The sequence below is a fragment of the Pempheris klunzingeri genome, chromosome 18 (genome assembly GCF_042242105.1).
Source record: "Pempheris klunzingeri isolate RE-2024b chromosome 18, fPemKlu1.hap1, whole genome shotgun sequence".
Taxonomy (NCBI): Eukaryota; Metazoa; Chordata; class Actinopteri; order Acropomatiformes; family Pempheridae; genus Pempheris; species Pempheris klunzingeri.
Genome location: NC_092029.1, coordinates 13,196,633 through 13,214,320, shown reverse-complemented (window position 1 = coordinate 13,214,320; position 17,688 = coordinate 13,196,633). Strand labels below are relative to the sequence as shown.

Here is a 17,688-nt window from a genome sequence, read left to right as displayed (position 1 = left end):
CTTCTTGAGACAGTTGCTTTTCCCTTGGCTTGCATCACTCGCAAGTATTGCGTGGTACTCTGGTGTGCTGACTGTTAATTGACTGGCTTGATTGGAGCCCTTTTAAAGTCTGTTTGTTGGGAGTGTGGGTTGCATTTTTGCTCTCATTGCCCTTCTCCGTTGTCTTGATTTGTTGTATTGATTATTTTTGTATTTAGATTTATTTGTTTAGATATTTCATTTGGGCAGAGTTTTTCTTGTTTCTTACCTTATTTCTCTTTGTATTTTGAGTAACTTATATTTGGCAACCGGTAGTTTTGTTTAGTTTAATTGATTTCTGCTGCCATTTATTTGTTTTTGTATATTGTTGTTCTGTTGGATTACTGTAACCCCACTAACCTGTGTGTGTGTGTTCCTTTTGTTTTAGTTGCTGAGGTCCGGTGGTCTGGTGGTGGGATCCCCTTTTGTGTGCTGTGCTCCCTGGGATTCGGGCATCCTTCACGTGTGTGTGTGTGTGTGTGTGACTGTCACAGCTGGGTGTCTTCTCTTTTTTTTTTGTTTTTGTTGGGATTCACCGCTCCATCAACTCGTGCACCGGTATCCTCAGCTTTAATTTAGTCCCCTAGTTTAATCCCTGTGTGAATGGTGTGTTTTTATATCATTTTAATCAAATTCTGTTAATAAAACTTATATTTTTTTGAGATTGGAACACTGTCTCTTGCTATTTGAGTGAACGGACCTGTGCGCCTTTAAAGGTGCGTCATTCAGTTCTTTGGGCTGAGATCCCAAAGTGGCGTTGTCTGGCAACTTGATTTGTTAAATAGAGTAAGAACAACTATCTTTTTATTTTCCTGACCCTCCGCTCGCCACAACCTGGCGTTGTCGGCAGGATTTACTCATTTAAAGGCAGAGACGTGTGTTCCATCTCATGTTTGTTTGTTGTGTTTTTTTTTTTTGGTTTTAATATTGTTGCTGTATTTTTCTTGTAGGCACATCAGAGCATCCTAGTTTAGAGGCAAAGCAGCAGTGGTTCCCAGTCATCCCTCGTACAAGTGTGGTGAGATCTCTTCCGCACCCTTTGCTTTTCTGTGTTCTCTCATTGAGATTATTTACTAGTATTTTAGTGAAGTTCGCTGTAGCAATGGAGGCCGAACTGCAGGAACTCAGAGAATTGGTTGCACAGTTAAAAGCTGATAATGAGCAGTTGCGTCGTGAAGAGGTTGACCCTAGTGCCGTACCATCCACCTCATCGTTACCTGCTGCCCCATCTACTGTTGGCGCCCCTGTAGCGGAGAGACTAGTTTTTGTTCCCAGAGATAGGAAGTGTCCCATCTTTAGGGGAAGAACAGGCATAGGTTTGGGTGAGTGGGTGGAGGAGGTACAGGCATCTATGAGGGCTAGACATTTATCATGGTCTGACCAGGCATTTTTTCTGTTTGACCACCTTGAGGGAGAGGCTAGAGAGGAGATTAAGTACCGTGCCACTGCAGAGCGAGGAGACCCTGACAAAATACTAGCCATTTTACAGGAGCTTTACGGGTGCACGGAATCCTATGTTGCCCTGCAGGAGGCTTTCTTCTCCAGGAGACAGCAAGAGGGAGAAACTCTTCAGGAGTTCTCCCTTGCTTTGATGGGCCTCATGGAGAAGGTTGAGCAGAGCGCACCTAGTCGCATGCCCAATTCACAAGCTCTGTTGAGAGATCAGTTTGTTGAGCATGTGCTCGATGGTTCTCTGCGCCGTGAGTTGAAGCAGTTGGTGCGCAGGCAGTCTGACCTTACCTTGCTTGACGTCAGAGCAGAGGCTATCCGATGGGAGCGGGAGGGTTTGCCTGGTGGTGTGAGAGGCCGCAGTCATTCAGTCCCCTCAGTGGTTGGTGTTCAGTATGGTGTCCGTGTTCCTTCTCCGAGCATCATTTCTTCGCCCCCAGTGTCTGAGATGGCTGAGATGAGGGAGATGCTCAAGCGTCAGCAGGAGCAGCTCAGTCAGCTTACTCAGAGCATTTCTCTGCTGCAGAGCTCTCAGCAACGTAGTCGTTCCCCTCGTCGTAATGGCCCAGTAATATGCCGGCGCTGTCATCAGCCTGGTCATTTTGCAAGGGAGTGTAGAGTGCATGTCCCCCCTCCCTTCCAGTCTCACTTGCAACCTCTGTCCAATACTGTTGTGCGGGCTCGTTCCACTTCGGCGTCGGAAAACTAGTGCCCACCGAACTGCAGAGCCACAGTTTGGGTGGGGCCGCTACTGGCTCACAGGCTGTTTCAGATAGTTTAGACACTTCTAAGCTGATTTCTTCTTGTCCCCATTTAGATGTGGACATGGGTGGAGTGAAGGTGCCTTGTCTGGTAGATACTGGTTCCATGGTTTCTACTATTTCTGAGAGCTTTTTCCGCCAGCATTTTGAGCCTTGGGGCCAGGAGCGCCTCCGATCATGTCATTGGTTGCAGCTTAGAGCTGCTAACGGCCTAGCGATCCCCTATATTGGCTATTTGGAGCTACAGGTCCATCTTTGTGGCAAGTTAATGCCACATTGTGGGGTGCTAGTTGTGAAAGACCTGCCTGGTGGTGTGCCTTCACAGGTACCTGGTGTCTTGGGGATGAACATCATGCATAAATGTTACCAAGAGCTTTTTGGACAACATGGTAAGGCTTTGTTCTCCCGGCCTTGTGTTTTTGATTCCCCAGAGCCCCTTGTGCAGGCACTGCAGCAGTGCCATCGTGCTAGTGCTAAGTCCCGGCCGGACAGTCCAGGGAGGTTAAAGGTCAGGGGTAAGAGAGCTTGGCGCATCCCTGGTGGTGTCATGAAAATTGTGGCAGCCACCTGCTCAGAATTGTACTCAGACTCCACAGTGCTGTTTGAACCGTTAGATTCTGGTTTGCCAGCGGGGTTGCTTGCTTCCCCGGCTCTGGTACGTGTGATCAGAGGGACCGCATATATACCAGTTGTGAATGTTGGCTCAACTGATGTGCTGTTGTATCCCCGGACTGTTGTTGGCACATTAGACACGGTAAATGTTGTCAGTCTTCCATCAGGTCTCACTGAAGTGCCATCAGGTGTGGCCACAGTGTCGTCTCAGACAGTCACTTCCACAGTACAGCAGCAGGTGGATGACTTGGACCTGTCATCATTGTCACCTAAGGAGCAGGGTCAGGTGAGATCCCTTCTTAGCCAGTACACACCTGTCTTTTCAGCTCATGATGGAGATCTGGGTTGTACCAACCTAGTCTCTCATGACATCCCTCTGGTTGATGATGCCCCGGTCAGGCAACGCTACAGGCGCATTCCACCCTCTGAATACGAGGTTGTAAAAGAGCACATCAACCAGTTGTTATCATCACAGGTAATCAGAGAGAGTAGTAGCCCCTATGCATCTCCCATTGTCCTAGTTCGTAAAAAGGACGGCAGTCTCCGCATGTGTGTGGATTACCGGCAATTGAACAGTAAAACCCGAAAAGATGCTTTCCCTCTGCCCCGCATAGAGGAGTCTTTAGATGCATTGTCTGGCGCCCGCTGGTTCTCTACTCTGGACCTGGCCAGTGGCTACAACCAGGTACCAGTTACAGAAGCAGACCGACCAAAAACTGCCTTTTGTACACCGTTTGGCTTGTTCGAATGGAATAGGATGCCCTTTGGCCTTTGTAATGCACCTGGCACTTTTCAGAGGTTGATGCAGCGTATTTTTGGAGACCAGCAGTGTCAGTCGCTGTTATTGTACCTTGATGATATTGTTGTGTTTTCATCAACAGTGGAACAACATTTGGAGAGACTGAAGGTTGTGCTAAGCAGGCTAGAACATGAAGGCCTTAAGGCCAAGCTCAGCAAGTGCTCCTTCTTTCAGAAGGAAGTGCATTACTTGGGCCATGTGATTTCTGGCGATGGTGTGTCAACTGATCCAAGTAAAATTGAAGTGGTTGCCAATTGGCCGATTCCCACTACAAGCTCAGAGTTGCGATCTTTTCTTGGTTTCGCCAGTTATTATAGGCGTTTTGTGGAGGGTTTTGCCAAGTTGGCAGCTCCCCTTCATAAGGTTGTATCTGAGTGCGCCCGCTCAAAGACAAATCAAAGGTCTAAGTATGGAGTTATAGGGTGTTGGTCTGCAGAGTGTCAGCAGAGCTTTCAGGCTTTGAAAGCCAGACTCACCACTGCACCAGTGTTGGCCTATGCAGATTTTTCCCTCCCCTTCATCTTAGAGGTCGATGCGAGCCATGGTGGCTTGGGAGCAGTGCTCTCTCAAGAGCAAGCGGGCAAAGTGAGGCCAGTTGCCTACGCTAGTCGAGGTCTGAGGCCCACTGAAAGGAACATGGTAAATTACAGCTCTATGAAGCTTGAGTTCTTGGCCCTTAAGTGGGCCATGACCGAGAAGTTTAGAGAGTACTTGCTAGGGCATAAGTGTGTTGTGTACACCGACAACAATCCCCTGAGTCACTTGTCCTCTGCTAAGCTAGCCGCTACTGAGCAACGTTGGGCAGCTCAACTTGCTGCATTTGATTTTGAAATAAAGTACCGGTCAGGGCGGAGTAACACCAATGCCGATGCTCTCTCTCGTCAGTTCCCACCTGGTTCTCAGGATGTGGAAGCCATGCTTCCAGGTACTGCCATGCCAAAGCCTTTGCAGCAAGCTCTGGCTTGGCGAACAGTCGAGGTAACTCAAACTGCCATCGCAGCTTTGCCACAGCGTTCCCCAGCTGACCTTTGTGCCCTTCAACAGGCAGATCCAGTTCTGCAGGACGTGCTGAAGTTTTGGGTTAAAGGGCAGCGTCCCAGCCATGAGGAGCGGCAACAGCTGTCCCGCTCTGCACTGGCTCTGCTTCGGCAGTGGGACCGCCTTGTTGAGAGGGATAAAGTCCTTTATCGCAAAGTTTTTAGATCTGATGGTGCAGAAGCGGTGCTTCAGTTGTTGTTACCTAGTGCACTGACAAATGAGGTTCTGACCAAAGTTCACCAGGAACATGGCCATCAAGGGGTGGAGCGAACATTGGCGCTCCTGCGGTCTAGGTGTTATTGGCCTGGCATGTCCTCTGATGTTGCCCAGTGGTGTCAGACTTGTGAGCGTTGTCAGGTTGCCAAGGATGTTCACCCAACAGCTCGCAGTTTCATGGGACATCTGTTAGCATCCCGGCCAAATGAGATCCTCGCCGTTGACTACACCACCTTAGAGCCTGCCCAGAATGGTGTAGAAAATGTTTTAGTGATGACCGATGTGTTTAGCAAGTTCACAGTAGCTGTCCCCACCCGGGACCAACGTGCCTCCACTGTGGCGAAGGTTATAGTGGCTGAATGGTTTTACAAGTTTGGTGTACCAGCTCGTTTACATTCTGACCAGGGCCGTAATTTCGAGAGTTCTTTGATTGCACAGCTTTGCAGCTTGTATGGCATTGCGAAATCGCGCACTACTCCATACCATCCGGCAGGAAATGGTCAGTGTGAGCGATTTAATCGCACCCTCCACAACTTGCTGCGCACTCTGCCAGTGACTCGGAAGAGAGACTGGAACTCATGTTTGCCCCAACTGTTGTATTGTTACAATACTACTCCCCATCAGTCTACTGGGGAGTCCCCTTTCTTCCTGATGTTTGGCCAGGAACCAAGGCTCCCAGTAGATTTCCTGTTGGGTAGAGTGGAGAGTCCAGTTAGTGGCCCTGTCCATGAATGGGTTCAGGAGCACCAGGCCCGGCTCCAGATGGCTTTCGAGGGAGCTAGGGAGCGGTTGCTATATGCAGCCAACCGTAGAAAGCAAAACTATGACCAGCATGTTAGAGACTTGCCTTTGAGTGAGGGCCAGTTAGTGTTTTTGCGTGATTTCAGTGCCAGAGGGCCTCATAAGACCAAGGATCGGTGGAGCTCTGTTAGGTATCAAGTGTTGAGGATACCTAGAGAAGGTGGTGCTGTGTACACCATTGCACCAGTAGATGATGGGACTAAGGTTAAGCAGGTTCACCGTTCCATGCTGAAGGCTGTGGTCAGAGTAAACTCACCTGGTTCAGCCTCTGCCCATCACTCACCACCTGCAGATGAGCCACCCTCTGAGGATGGGTCTGTGTTTGAGTATGATTTGTTGGTTTTGAGACAAAATCTCCCTGAGGCACCTCCTGTTGTGCTTGCAGCACAGCCTCCGCCTGTGACTCAGGCCATACCTCAGGTGCCATTGGACCTAGACCTTCCCACAGCTTCACCTGCTGGAACATCCGTGTCTATGGCTGCTCCCCCAGCCAGTCCTGGTCTCAGTGATGTCACTGTGCGCAGGACTGCACGATCCACTGCTGGACACCACTCAAATCCTCACCGTCTCCCACAGCCACCTGCACGGGCTGAGGCTGGTAATCCTTCTGTATTTGTGTCAAACGCTGTCTCAGTTCTATTTAGGCCTTGGAGTTAGTTTTCAGGTTTGCATTGATTTATCCATCGTCGGGGCGACGATGCAAGGAGGAGGGGTAGAATGTAGCAGCATAGAAATTGTGTTGCCATTATTATATTTTGACGGTGCCAATTGGCAGCACCATAGCCAACCACTGACGGCGCCATGGCTATTTAAGGGGTGGATTTCCCCCTGCTGGCTCTCCCTCTCTGCTTCCTGGTTGGTTGCGTCACTGCCGGCTCGACCACGCTCTCGTCGGGCAGGGCCCTTGGTTCGAGTGCCCCGGAGTTTTTAATGGATCGTGTACCCCGCTCACTGTCGGCACGGTGATTCTTGCGCTCAGGTGTGTGGCGTCAGCAGCTGACAACACAGTTGGCGCTGCTCGTAGCTGGGGATCGCTGCTGCTTTGTTGGGACCTGCTTTGTTGGGACCTGCGTTGTGTGGATCGCTGCTGCGTTGTGTGGATCGCTGCTGCGTTGTGTGGATCGCTGCTGCTTTGTGGAGATCGGCGTCAGTGAGTTTCCTCGGCGTGTCCGCTATAACGCGCCGATTTCCATCGTCCGTCCGGTGGAGAGGTTCTGCTTCGCCAGCTGTGGACCTGCCTTCTTGAGACAGTTGCTTTTCCCTTGGCTTGCATCACTCGCAAGTATTGCGTGGTACTCTGGTGTGCTGACTGTTAATTGACTGGCTTGATTGGAGCCCTTTTAAAGTCTGTTTGTTGGGAGTGTGGGTTGCATTTTTGCTCTCATTGCCCTTCTCCGTTGTCTTGATTTGTTGTATTGATTATTTTTGTATTTAGATTTATTTGTTTAGATATTTCATTTGGGCAGAGTTTTTCTTGTTTCTTACCTTATTTCTCTTTGTATTTTGAGTAACTTATATTTGGCAACCGGTAGTTTTGTTTAGTTTAATTGATTTCTGCTGCCATTTATTTGTTTTTGTATATTGTTGTTCTGTTGGATTACTGTAACCCCACTAACCTGTGTGTGTGTGTTCCTTTTGTTTTAGTTGCTGAGGTCCGGTGGTCTGGTGGTGGGATCCCCTTTTGTGTGCTGTGCTCCCTGGGATTCGGGCATCCTTCACGTGTGTGTGTGTGTGTGTGACTGTCACAGCTGGGTGTCTTCTCTTTTTTTTTGTTTTTGTTGGGATTCACCGCTCCATCAACTCGTGCACCGGTATCCTCAGCTTTAATTTAGTCCCCTAGTTTAATCCCTGTGTGAATGGTGTGTTTTTATATCATTTTAATCAAATTCTGTTAATAAAACTTATATTTTTTTGAGATTGGAACACTGTCTCTTGCTATTTGAGTGAACGGACCTGTGCGCCTTTAAAGGTGCGTCATTCAGTTCTTTGGGCTGAGATCCCAAAGTGGCGTTGTCTGGCAACTTGATTTGTTAAATAGAGTAAGAACAACTATCTTTTTATTTTCCTGACCCTCCGCTCGCCACACCTACAAAAAACCAATGATGCTCCAGGTGTGTGAGCAGATTGGAAAAAAACCCATTTCAAAGGTAAACAACTTGATCACAACTGACCTCCATGCACCACAGAACACTTCTGTCGCAGAGGAGGTTGCCCTTCCGGAGGAGTCCCAGGTTGCTCCACTGGAGGAGGCCCAAGTCATCGAAGAGGCCGCCCCAAAGGAGGAGGCCCAAGTCACCAAGGAGGTCGCCCCACTGGAGGAGGCCCAAGTCACCGAAGAGGTCGCCCCACTGGAGGAGACCCAAGTCACCGAAGAGGTCGCCCCAAAGGAGGAGGCCCAAGTCACCGAAGAGGTCGCCCCAAAGGAGGAGGCCCAAGTCACCGAAGAGGTCGCCCCAAAGGAGGAGGCCCAAGTCAACAAGGAGGTTTTCCCACTTGAAGAGGCCCAGGTCCCTGATGAGGTCGCCCCATGGGGGGAGGGCCAAGTCACTGACGAGGTCGCCCCATTGGGGGAGGGCCAAGTCACTGATGAGGTCGCCCCACTGGGGGAGGCCCAAGTCACCGGCCAGCCGTCTTTGTGGAGGCGCCTCAAGAAAGCTCTAACACCGAAACACCGCCGCCAGTACAAGAACAAGAAGCAGAAAAATAAGGAGGCGTGAAACAAGACACAGAGGTTCAGTTTCATGTCCTGACAGACGGGAGCGATCCGTCGGTCAGGATCTGATCTGTTCCTCTGTGTTTAAACTGATTTTCTCCAGGTGCTCCGGTTTATCCAACATACAAAAAACAAACAAACAAAAAATATTAAATAATTTGAAATAAAAACTTAAATTAGAAATTAAATATTGATTTCCCGTGTAGTTGTTCCTCTGTAGAGCATTGTTCAGAACTCTTCAGACTGGTGTCTTACTGTTCATATCATACTGGGATACAATCAAGGACTGTTTACTGAGTATTGGCTGATCTGATTTGATTTAATGTTGCACATAAAAATAATATTATAATATTATAATATGTATCATATAATAAAATGACATGTCATTTTAACTTAATTGTCTAATTGTAGCATGAAGAAACAGTTCAACATTTTCAGAAATGTGCTATTTAGCTTTCTCTCTAAGAGTGAGATGAGGTCACTCCAGCAAGTAACTCACCCTAAAACCACTGTGTTATTTTTACATTTCTGTTTGTGTTCACACTCAACCCAGACACAACGTGTTTTCGTCTATGAGTTTTAGAGGTGTTCACAGGTGTGTTTTTGAACTCTGGACAGATCCAGGATGGCTGTTTCCCCCTGCTTCACCTTTTTATGCTAAGCTAGGCTAACCACGTCCTGCCTCCAGCTCCAGCTCTTCTTTTAAATTGAGGAGTCACGGACAAAGTGTGTTTTCATATAATTAGATATTATCACTGGTGCATTTAAAAATCTAAACACAAAGGGAACAGCACTCAGACACATTTGTTTTTAAAGGAAACCTTCAAATAAATATTGTAGTGACAAAATGGGTTATTTCAACCAGAATTATAATGTAATATTTCCTACTGCAGCGTTACAAATCAGCTTGTGTTGCGTTCAGGTGTGTGATCTGGATGTACGACACATGCGGCCCATCTTCTGCTCTTAGTATGCGACGGTGTGAAGCGATGAGGTGTCACGTCGTCACGTGGGTCAGAGTCTCCCTGCAGGAACCTCCAGCTGGTTTCCTCATGACAGAACCAACTAATCCTGCAGTCACACTGAAGCTTTCCTCGTTTCACTGCAGCTCAGTCAGACATTAAAGTGGAACTTTAAAAAAAAAAAAATTGGTCCAGTTTGCCTCAGTCGACTGCCAACTGCACCTGATCACAGTAGGTCCACTAAAAGTGCTTGTTTGATCCACTGACAGGCTCAGAGTGTTATTCTAAGTGTGTGACAGCATCATGGAAAGGATCCCTACAGAGAGACCCCCCCCCCGCTCACCTGCTTCTGTCCACAATATGTTGTTTTTGACATTGCATCTGATTTTAACAGGTGCTGTTCCAACTGGCTCCACCAAACGCTCTCTCTGCTGCTCAAATCTTCCATTAGGTTGATTAAGTAGATTTGGATCACGTGTGGAAGCTTTTGCTCGAAAAGAATGTGGCAGCGGGAGAATATGATATGATTCATGTTTTTGGATTGCTGTGGTTTCCATAGCACCTTTATTCAATCTCCAACAGTTCCTGAGCAAATATTTGGTCTTTTATTCTTTGTCAGTATACATACATACATACAAAACTTACACAGTAACTTTTAATGATTTCTGGTGAATACCAAAAGGGTGTAAAAAAAAAACAAAACAAAACAAAAAAATCGGCATGATAGTTTAAGAACACAAATAAACAAACAAAAAATAGCTGTCAGAAGCTGATACATCATGAAATACAAATCTCACGACTGAAAATTAACAGACCTATACACACCTTAAGTGCCCATTCTTACAGTTTGCTTTGCAGCTTGTGCTTTGGTCCAATGTCACTGTTTTGACCTTGTGTGTGCATCATTGGTGAGATAAATAACACTGGGTGAGGACGTGTCTCTGGAATTGTTGCTAATAGTACAAGGACACTTTCAGACAAGAGTTAAACTAAGCAAGAGCACACATGCTTCTTTTTCCCTCATATACAGACTGCTTTATATAAAAAGTGCATGGTAATGATATACATTGAGTTGTTTAAAAGTACTATATTCTCTCTCTGTGAAGCTGTAATAAACGTGTAGTGGTGTCTTCTCATTGTGGCAGGAAAAAGTCTGTGTTTTTTCGGGGCAGGGCCAGTGAAGGTAAGAGCCTGCAGCAGGATGCAGAATGGTCGCCCTTGGTTACAATGTCTCCCGCTCCTCCTGTGTTACCACTTCCCGGGAATTGGCACCCCGCATTCATACCAGCCCACGAAGGGATGGGGCGTGCGTCGGCCAATGACTCCAAATGTAACCGGCTCCTGTCTGTACGCACGATAAAATCCTGTAAAACAAAGAAATTATGCCGTTCATAGCCATTCACAGAAACGTATCAGCAATCATTTGGTTATTTTGCTCGACTTCATTGACAGTTCTACCGTCTTCAAGAGCCTCTTACATCTTAAATGATGAGGTTTGTGATGTTCTTTATTTTTCCCCACACCAACAGCCTGCTTGAGTAATGTTTGTTAATAACTACAGTCACCGGCTGTTTTAGGAAATTACTAAGGCTTTTTTAAAATAAAGCTATATGTTTGTGACCCATTTTTGGGACCATTAGGTTCCACAAATAGAGACGTGAAGTCACTACTGGCAGATGAGCCAACACCTCATTAGTTTTGGTCTTTTCATTGGATTTATTGACAAGTAAAAACAAATTGTGAATTAGTCCAGTATTAACTTTTAACTATAAACTATAAATAAAGCCAAATACCAGTGAATAATGTTCACTTTGGTGGATTACTTATGTCAAGAAAGTTTCAGGTATTCTCATTATGCACTGATGTGACCAGAAACCAATAATTGCTACGAGGTTATGACATGAATTTAAGAAGTTCTGGTATAATTAGGAAAATGGTTTGCAGTAATGAAAGGCATGTGAGATCTGGGCTAAAGCATGCAAAACTCTGGTAGGTCATTTAACAAGCACTCTTTTAAACATTAAACTGCATCTGTCTTCTGCATAGATAAGATCAATGCAGCTGGTCCACAAACTAGCCAGCATGGAAAAAATGACAACAGCTTAGGTCTTAATATCACTGCTACAAATGTGTAGTGTGTGTACAATCTGCTCTTGTTTACCTTGTGCTGAGGGCAGATTATTTGAGAGGTAGGCCGGGCCTGTCCTCCCGTCCCTGTAGGAGTCCACAAACTGGCAGTGGTCCTCTCCCTGGCCAAATGTGTCTCCTATACTGTAAAAAGGCTCTGTGGAGGGAAACAAGGAAGTAAAGGGGAGTGGGGTGTTATAATTGGTAAATCTTTTGGCATGAAGGGACCCGGAGAAACAGATGTTGGCTGACAGGGCTGATTATAACCACTGATTATAACTGGTTTGAAATAGAGCTACAGTCATGCGCTACCTCTAAGACCATCTCCCATGAAGATCTTGTATCGCAGAGAGTTGCACAAAACCACGCCCACGAACTTCCTGTACCACGTCCGCTTGACGTACTGGCTGCCCTTACAGCTGCTGTGGGCTGGGTTGTACTTAAAGGTAAAGGGGACCCAGATTGGTTCTCCACCTGAGGGGGGAGAAACGGGAGGAAATGTATCAGTATCCTATGAACAGACACATCGTGGATACACTGAAGGAGGGTGAGAGGATAGAGAGTCTGTAAGACTGTCCAAACTAGTTATCAATTAGTATATCAAATATTTGTTGATACTCTTATGCTCAGATATTAAAGGATGATATTCACTTTTGCTACAATGACTTATACTACTGCTGCTTTATGAAGCACTGAATAGTTTAGGGTTAAAATGTACTTTTGATCTGCTGATACAGACATGTCAGGTCGTCTGGGACAGGTCTGCCTACTTTCCCCACAGTCAATACTAAACATGAAGAGGCAGGGTTCAGTTTTTGTATGTCTAATACAAACTCCCAGAAACCTTTAGGTCTGCGCAAACTTGCAGTTTTTCCTTAATCAAGGTTTAAAACATTTCTGTTTCCCTTTTTCTGTATGATTTGGAATTCATGTCTTGCACTGCTGGACTGTAATCTTTACTGTCCCGTTTAATCTATCAAATATAATTTATCTTCCATTTTATTTAAGTCTTTTTAGAACCTCGTTGTATCCTTTGACATTGCCTTGTATTTCTTGTATTGTCTTCATGCCTTTTCATATTCCATGTGAAGCAGTTTGATATTGTCTTATTTATTGTCTTAGTTTCAGTGATTATGAGTTAGTTATAAAGTTCTAGAAAAAAAAGGCACTGTACCCAAACGCTATTACAAATGATTATCTTCATATTTTTCAGCTATCAAAATTTTAAAATCTAACCTGGCAATATCTTCTAATGTTCTTTTCTTTTTCGTGACAATTTAGAATAAAAACTTTTTTGATACGGATCTCCTAAATTTGGTAATTAAAGCCTGGTGATATGTGGGCCATTTCATAGTTGGAAAGAAACTATTTAAAGGATGGCCTGTTTCTAAACTACCATCAGAGCTCCTAATGGGAAACCGTTGAGGAGTGATAATCTACGTGGAATTATGTCCTGTCACGTTATATACCAGAACGTTGGCTCTCTCTTTAAAACCTCAGTGTATCTGCGGTAGCACGTGGCCCGCTGACCAGTAACCAGAGATGTTCAGTCGGTGTAGGAACTTACCAGGTGGTCTTTCGATGAGAAGAGGATCGTCTGAAAGACAGAAAGAATGCGATCATTTCACAAGGGAGGAAAAGCACACAGACAGCACTGCAAGTTTAATGCATTCACCTGATTTTTGTGAATGAAAGACCCATAATGCAGTGTGCAGCTGTTAGTCTGCTTTTGCTGCAAGTGTGGTTTCACATTTGAATATCTTGCATTGCAATAAAACGAACAGCACCATGACATTTTTAAGTTAAGTGCTTGCATACTGCAGTACAGCAGACAGCTTTGACTGACGGTTGAACTGAGCTCAACAGGGCGTCACAAAGTTTGTTTTTGGGGCGCTGACAGGACACACACCTGATTCGGTGATATAGGTGAGCGTTTCGCTGAATGGTCCCAAACCAAACACATTCTTGGCCTGCACTTTGAAGTAGTACCTGAATGAACACAAACCACAGCATAAGGATTTAATGAGAGATTCAGTAGTTAAAGTGTCATTCTGCCAGTTTTGTTGTGACGGGTGAAGGTGAGGAAAATGTTAATGACCATAACAGATGACTGGGCATGCTTCAGTCAGGCTGATTTAAGTGTAGTCTGTTTTACATTGGACAGAATCCAAAGTGAGTGCAGCACAATAAAAATGGCTATTTGGCTCATGGTGAAGGGGGAAGGAGGGAAGGAGAGCAAAGGGAAGACTGGTGAGGGGAAAAAGAGACATTTAGACAAGTGGAGATTAACATATAGGAGGAGAGGATGAGAGTGAAAGACAGGAAAAAAGGAGGGAGGTGTAAAAAGTAAAGCACAGGGATCGATGTATGCTGAAAGGGACTGGATAAATGACAGGAGAGGGAATCCTCAAAAGAGAAATTTCTCACGGAGAGCTTTACTTTATGACATAAGCTTTCTCGACAAAGAGCAGTGAGCTCACTTTGTCTCCGGGTGGTGGAGGAATTACAAACTCCAATCGGATTGAAAGCAACACCAGCCAGAGACAACTTTGAGAGTTTGCAAACTTTTCCACTGTAGATGGCTGGAGTGTGTGTGTGATTGTGTGCAAGGTCGCAGAAAGGAAGTCCGTCGATTCCTGGCTAAAAACTTTCACCAAGCACAGCCACGAGGCCTGGATCCAATCACCACAGCCACGTGACCAGTGACCAAAGTGTGTGTGTGTGTGTGTGTGTATATGCATATATATATATATATATATATATATATCACCAGAGAGAGAGCGAGAAAGAGAGGGAGCGAGAGAAGACAGTACAGCAGCTGCAGAGAGATGATGTAATGAAAGGAGAAATTGGAGAAGCAATCAGAGAGGGTAGAAAAAAAGAAAATATGAGCCAAAATATAAAAACAGAGAATGGACCACAAAGTGCAACATCGAGCCAAAATAGCCATTTGAAACTTTAAATGCAGAGATCTCAGAGCTTCATTCAGAGCGACGCTCTCCTTGTCGTCTCTTCAGTTGAAAATCTATGTGGCAGCTGCGCATGCTGTCGGCACAAATTCCGCACGGCCATATTACATGCCCCTCAGTAGACATGATAGTTCAGGCACAGAATCTAGCAAACTTGTACAAGTCGATTATAAACTGAAAACTATTCCATGATGTTTAATGATAGATGAAAAGAAGTGAAAAAACAAGCACAGAGGTTTCAAATTCATGATGTAGCTGTATATATCTTATATATAACTTTTGTTTAATCAGAGTTCAAGGTCCCTTTTGCAAGAGAGAGACCTGAGTATAACAAAAAATAGGTACAGAGAAAAGACTAGGGCTGCAACTAACAATTACTTTTATCATCGATTCATCTGGATTGTTTTCTTGTTAATATATTATGTTCTTGGTCTAATAAACACCAACAAATAGTCAGAATACAGTGTTTCCTTGAGCCCAAGAGATGAAACCAGATGGAATAATGACTTCAACGATTAATCCATTATCAAAACAGTTGGCAATTAAACAATTGCAGGCCAACGATCCGAATTTGAAAGTTTAAAATCATCCAGTGGGATGAGATGTTTTAAAGTCCTTTGCAACGTGCATTTACCAACCTTATGAGCAGGAAAACTTGTGGATCCAAGGAACTCTGTCCACATGTCAGTGTACAGATGTATGTGTGTGTTTAGGACTATAGAAGCTCAGTATTCCCGGTAGCCTGCAGCATGGGAAATGCCAACAGTGTCCTGTAAACCATCCCAGGATCAACCGTAACCACGGAAGACGCGCTATCGTGCATACAAACTGGTTGCCAGGGAGGGAAACCCTCCTCGCAGGCTCTTGGAAAACTTTACCCACGCACGCAGGTCTGCTGTTTGTGTTCAGCAGCAGGTGTTTGCTCTCTTACTGCCCAAGATCATAACCTATCATAACAACCGAAACAGATTCGTGCTACGACTGGGCGAGAGAATTCTTCTGCTCTTGATGAACTCACACATCTGAAACTGTTTTTTCTCCACATAATAGGTAGATTACTTACTTAAAATAATATCTATTTTCATTTGGAGTACCAGATGGGGAACTGCCACTTTAGCATCTGGTTACTTATGTGTATTATCTAAGCTGCATCATATACTGACTACATGATAAATAAAACAGACATGTTGATATTCGGGTCCTTTAGTCCCTGGTAAAATTCATCAAACAGTACAATTACTACAACTTTCTTACATATTAAAAGCAAAAGGTGCTTCATGCAAAGCAGTAAATGGAACAAGAAATAGTTTTTGGATCCCCTCCTCTCTTGGATCCATGTGCTATGGAGCAGTTTCCACGTATTCATTTTGAAAACGGTGACCCCTGTCTCATAACACAGGGTTGTGGAAATCCACGCTAATAACTGAAACAGGCTGAGGTGACTGTAGCCGTGTGTAAGTGTCAGATAATGTGTGCTGTATTTACGTTCCACTGAATTTTCCAAGGTCTCAACAGAGTTTTACAGCATCTCACCTCTTGGTGCAGATTCACGCGTCTCCTGACCTGCCTCCGTTTAGCCAAACGGATCTACTTCACTCTGAGGGTTTTCTGATCTCTTTTACAAACATTACAATGTCGGTATCCAACTCCCGCTCTGCTCTGATCATAGCCCGCGTAGTTTGATAACTCAGTTGCATATTCCTACATAAACATGGGAAAATATCCAGACAAGATGTAAATTCTGTGCATTATGTGACAATGGGATAATGATAATAAACACTCCCGAGCAGAAATAAACACTCCCAAGCCACAGCCAAGGCCCTGCACCCGAGCCAGCAACCTGATCGTAAACATTACAAGCAGGTCAGGGTAAGGGATCTCAAACCAAGCAAATCCCTGTTTGTAAGTTCACGTTCTTGTTTTCGATGAGTCCCACGCGTGAGATTATGATATAAACACACACACCAGGTGGTCATGTGTTACCTCGAGTTGGGTTTGAGATTCTCCACAGGCAGGTGTGTCCCGCTGGAGGATCTAGAGGACCATCTATTGTTGAGGACATCGTCATAGGAGGCACTGTGGACCATATAGCCTGCAGGGAACAGTACAAAATAAAGGGCAGAGCTCATCAGTATCAGTATATCAGATATGTTTATATCAAGTTTTAAATGAAATACAACAATACCCTGAGGTTTTAACATTAAAGGAATACTTTTACTATTTTGAGGCTTTGAGACATTTGGAGAATTTGACACTTTTTTGCCAAGAGACAACTGATACCACTCTCATGTCTATAAGGTAAATATGGAGCTACCAGCAGCAGTCGGTAAGCTTAGATTAGCACAAAAAGTGTAGCTCTACAGCCTGTAAAACCCTTTTTATGGACTCACATGACCTATGACTACTTATAAAGTATCAACATTTATTTTTCCAATAATCTTTTTGAGTAGGCGGTCTCCCTTACACATTTAACTCTGAAGAAAAATCCGTTACAGTTACAGGCCTTTTTTTTTTTAATAACTCCTGCTGACTGTCCTTCAACCTGAGAGTCTGTTTTCTTCTTCATCTCAGTCACGCAGACTAATCCTTAGAATCCGGTGAGAAAACTCAGGCCACACTGCCCTCGATCATTCACTTTAAAGCTATGGAGAGCAGCTCTGCCGCACATCAAACCATCAACTGTTTCTTTTGGACTTTTGAGTTTATGTTTCTATTTTCATTGGAGCCACACCAACACAGCTGCCTGCTGACAGAAGGGAAGGGAAATACTAGCTACTTTGTTTTTCTCCTTTTGGTATTTTCATTCCTTCTCCATTCTACATTGTCAGTCTGAGTCTTGATGGAGTGGTGTTTAGACTCCTGGCTTTGCCATCTGCCTCTGTACGCCATCTTTTCCTGCTTTAAGTAGAAATGTATTCAATCTTTTCCAAGGATTTTGTCCTCTGGGCCAAATGCAACCCTTCTAATACTCAGTGAATAATGTGTATGATTTGCCCAAAACCTTTAGGCATGATATTCTCAATTCATCAGGTTCAATGGAACCAGTAGTTGGGTTCATGTTAAAACTCATACCGATGTCCCTCATCTCTCAAGTCCACTTGCTAACAGCTGTTTCCTTCCACTTGTTTTGAAAGCCGTGACCTATAACTCGTAAGACATGGTTATGCACACACGCCCTAATAACTAAAGCAGCACCATGCGATCCCATCTGCATGTGTGAACT

At 44.9% G+C, this 17,688-nt stretch overlaps 1 protein-coding gene and 1 long non-coding RNA gene across 3 annotated transcripts in view; one reads left to right on the top strand and one right to left on the bottom strand.

Moving 5' to 3' along the window:
• Positions 1–392: 392 nt before the first annotated feature.
• On the top strand, positions 393–7,617 carry LOC139218365 (uncharacterized). 2 transcript variants are annotated; one of them, XR_011585652.1, is made up of 3 exons: positions 393–624; positions 969–1,036; positions 7,339–7,617. It is a non-coding gene; the product is annotated as an uncharacterized lncRNA (long non-coding RNA). The 2 variants fall into 2 exon arrangements; XR_011585651.1 differs by having other exon boundaries at positions 505–576.
• Positions 7,618–9,954: 2,337 nt separating this feature from the next.
• The window catches only part of fndc1 (fibronectin type III domain containing 1), a 33,313-nt gene continuing 25,579 nt past the window's right edge, over positions 9,955–17,688 (bottom strand). Inside the window, exons 18-23 of the mRNA XM_070849130.1 lie at positions 16,449–16,557; positions 13,406–13,485; positions 13,064–13,093; positions 11,809–11,970; positions 11,531–11,653; positions 9,955–10,733 (exon numbers count right to left, since the gene is read on the bottom strand). Coding sequence (XP_070705231.1) covers positions 10,618–10,733; positions 11,531–11,653; positions 11,809–11,970; positions 13,064–13,093; positions 13,406–13,485; positions 16,449–16,557 — 620 coding nt within the window. The 3' untranslated portion in view covers positions 9,955–10,617. The remainder of the gene's footprint in view (positions 10,734–11,530; positions 11,654–11,808; positions 11,971–13,063; positions 13,094–13,405; positions 13,486–16,448; positions 16,558–17,688) is intronic.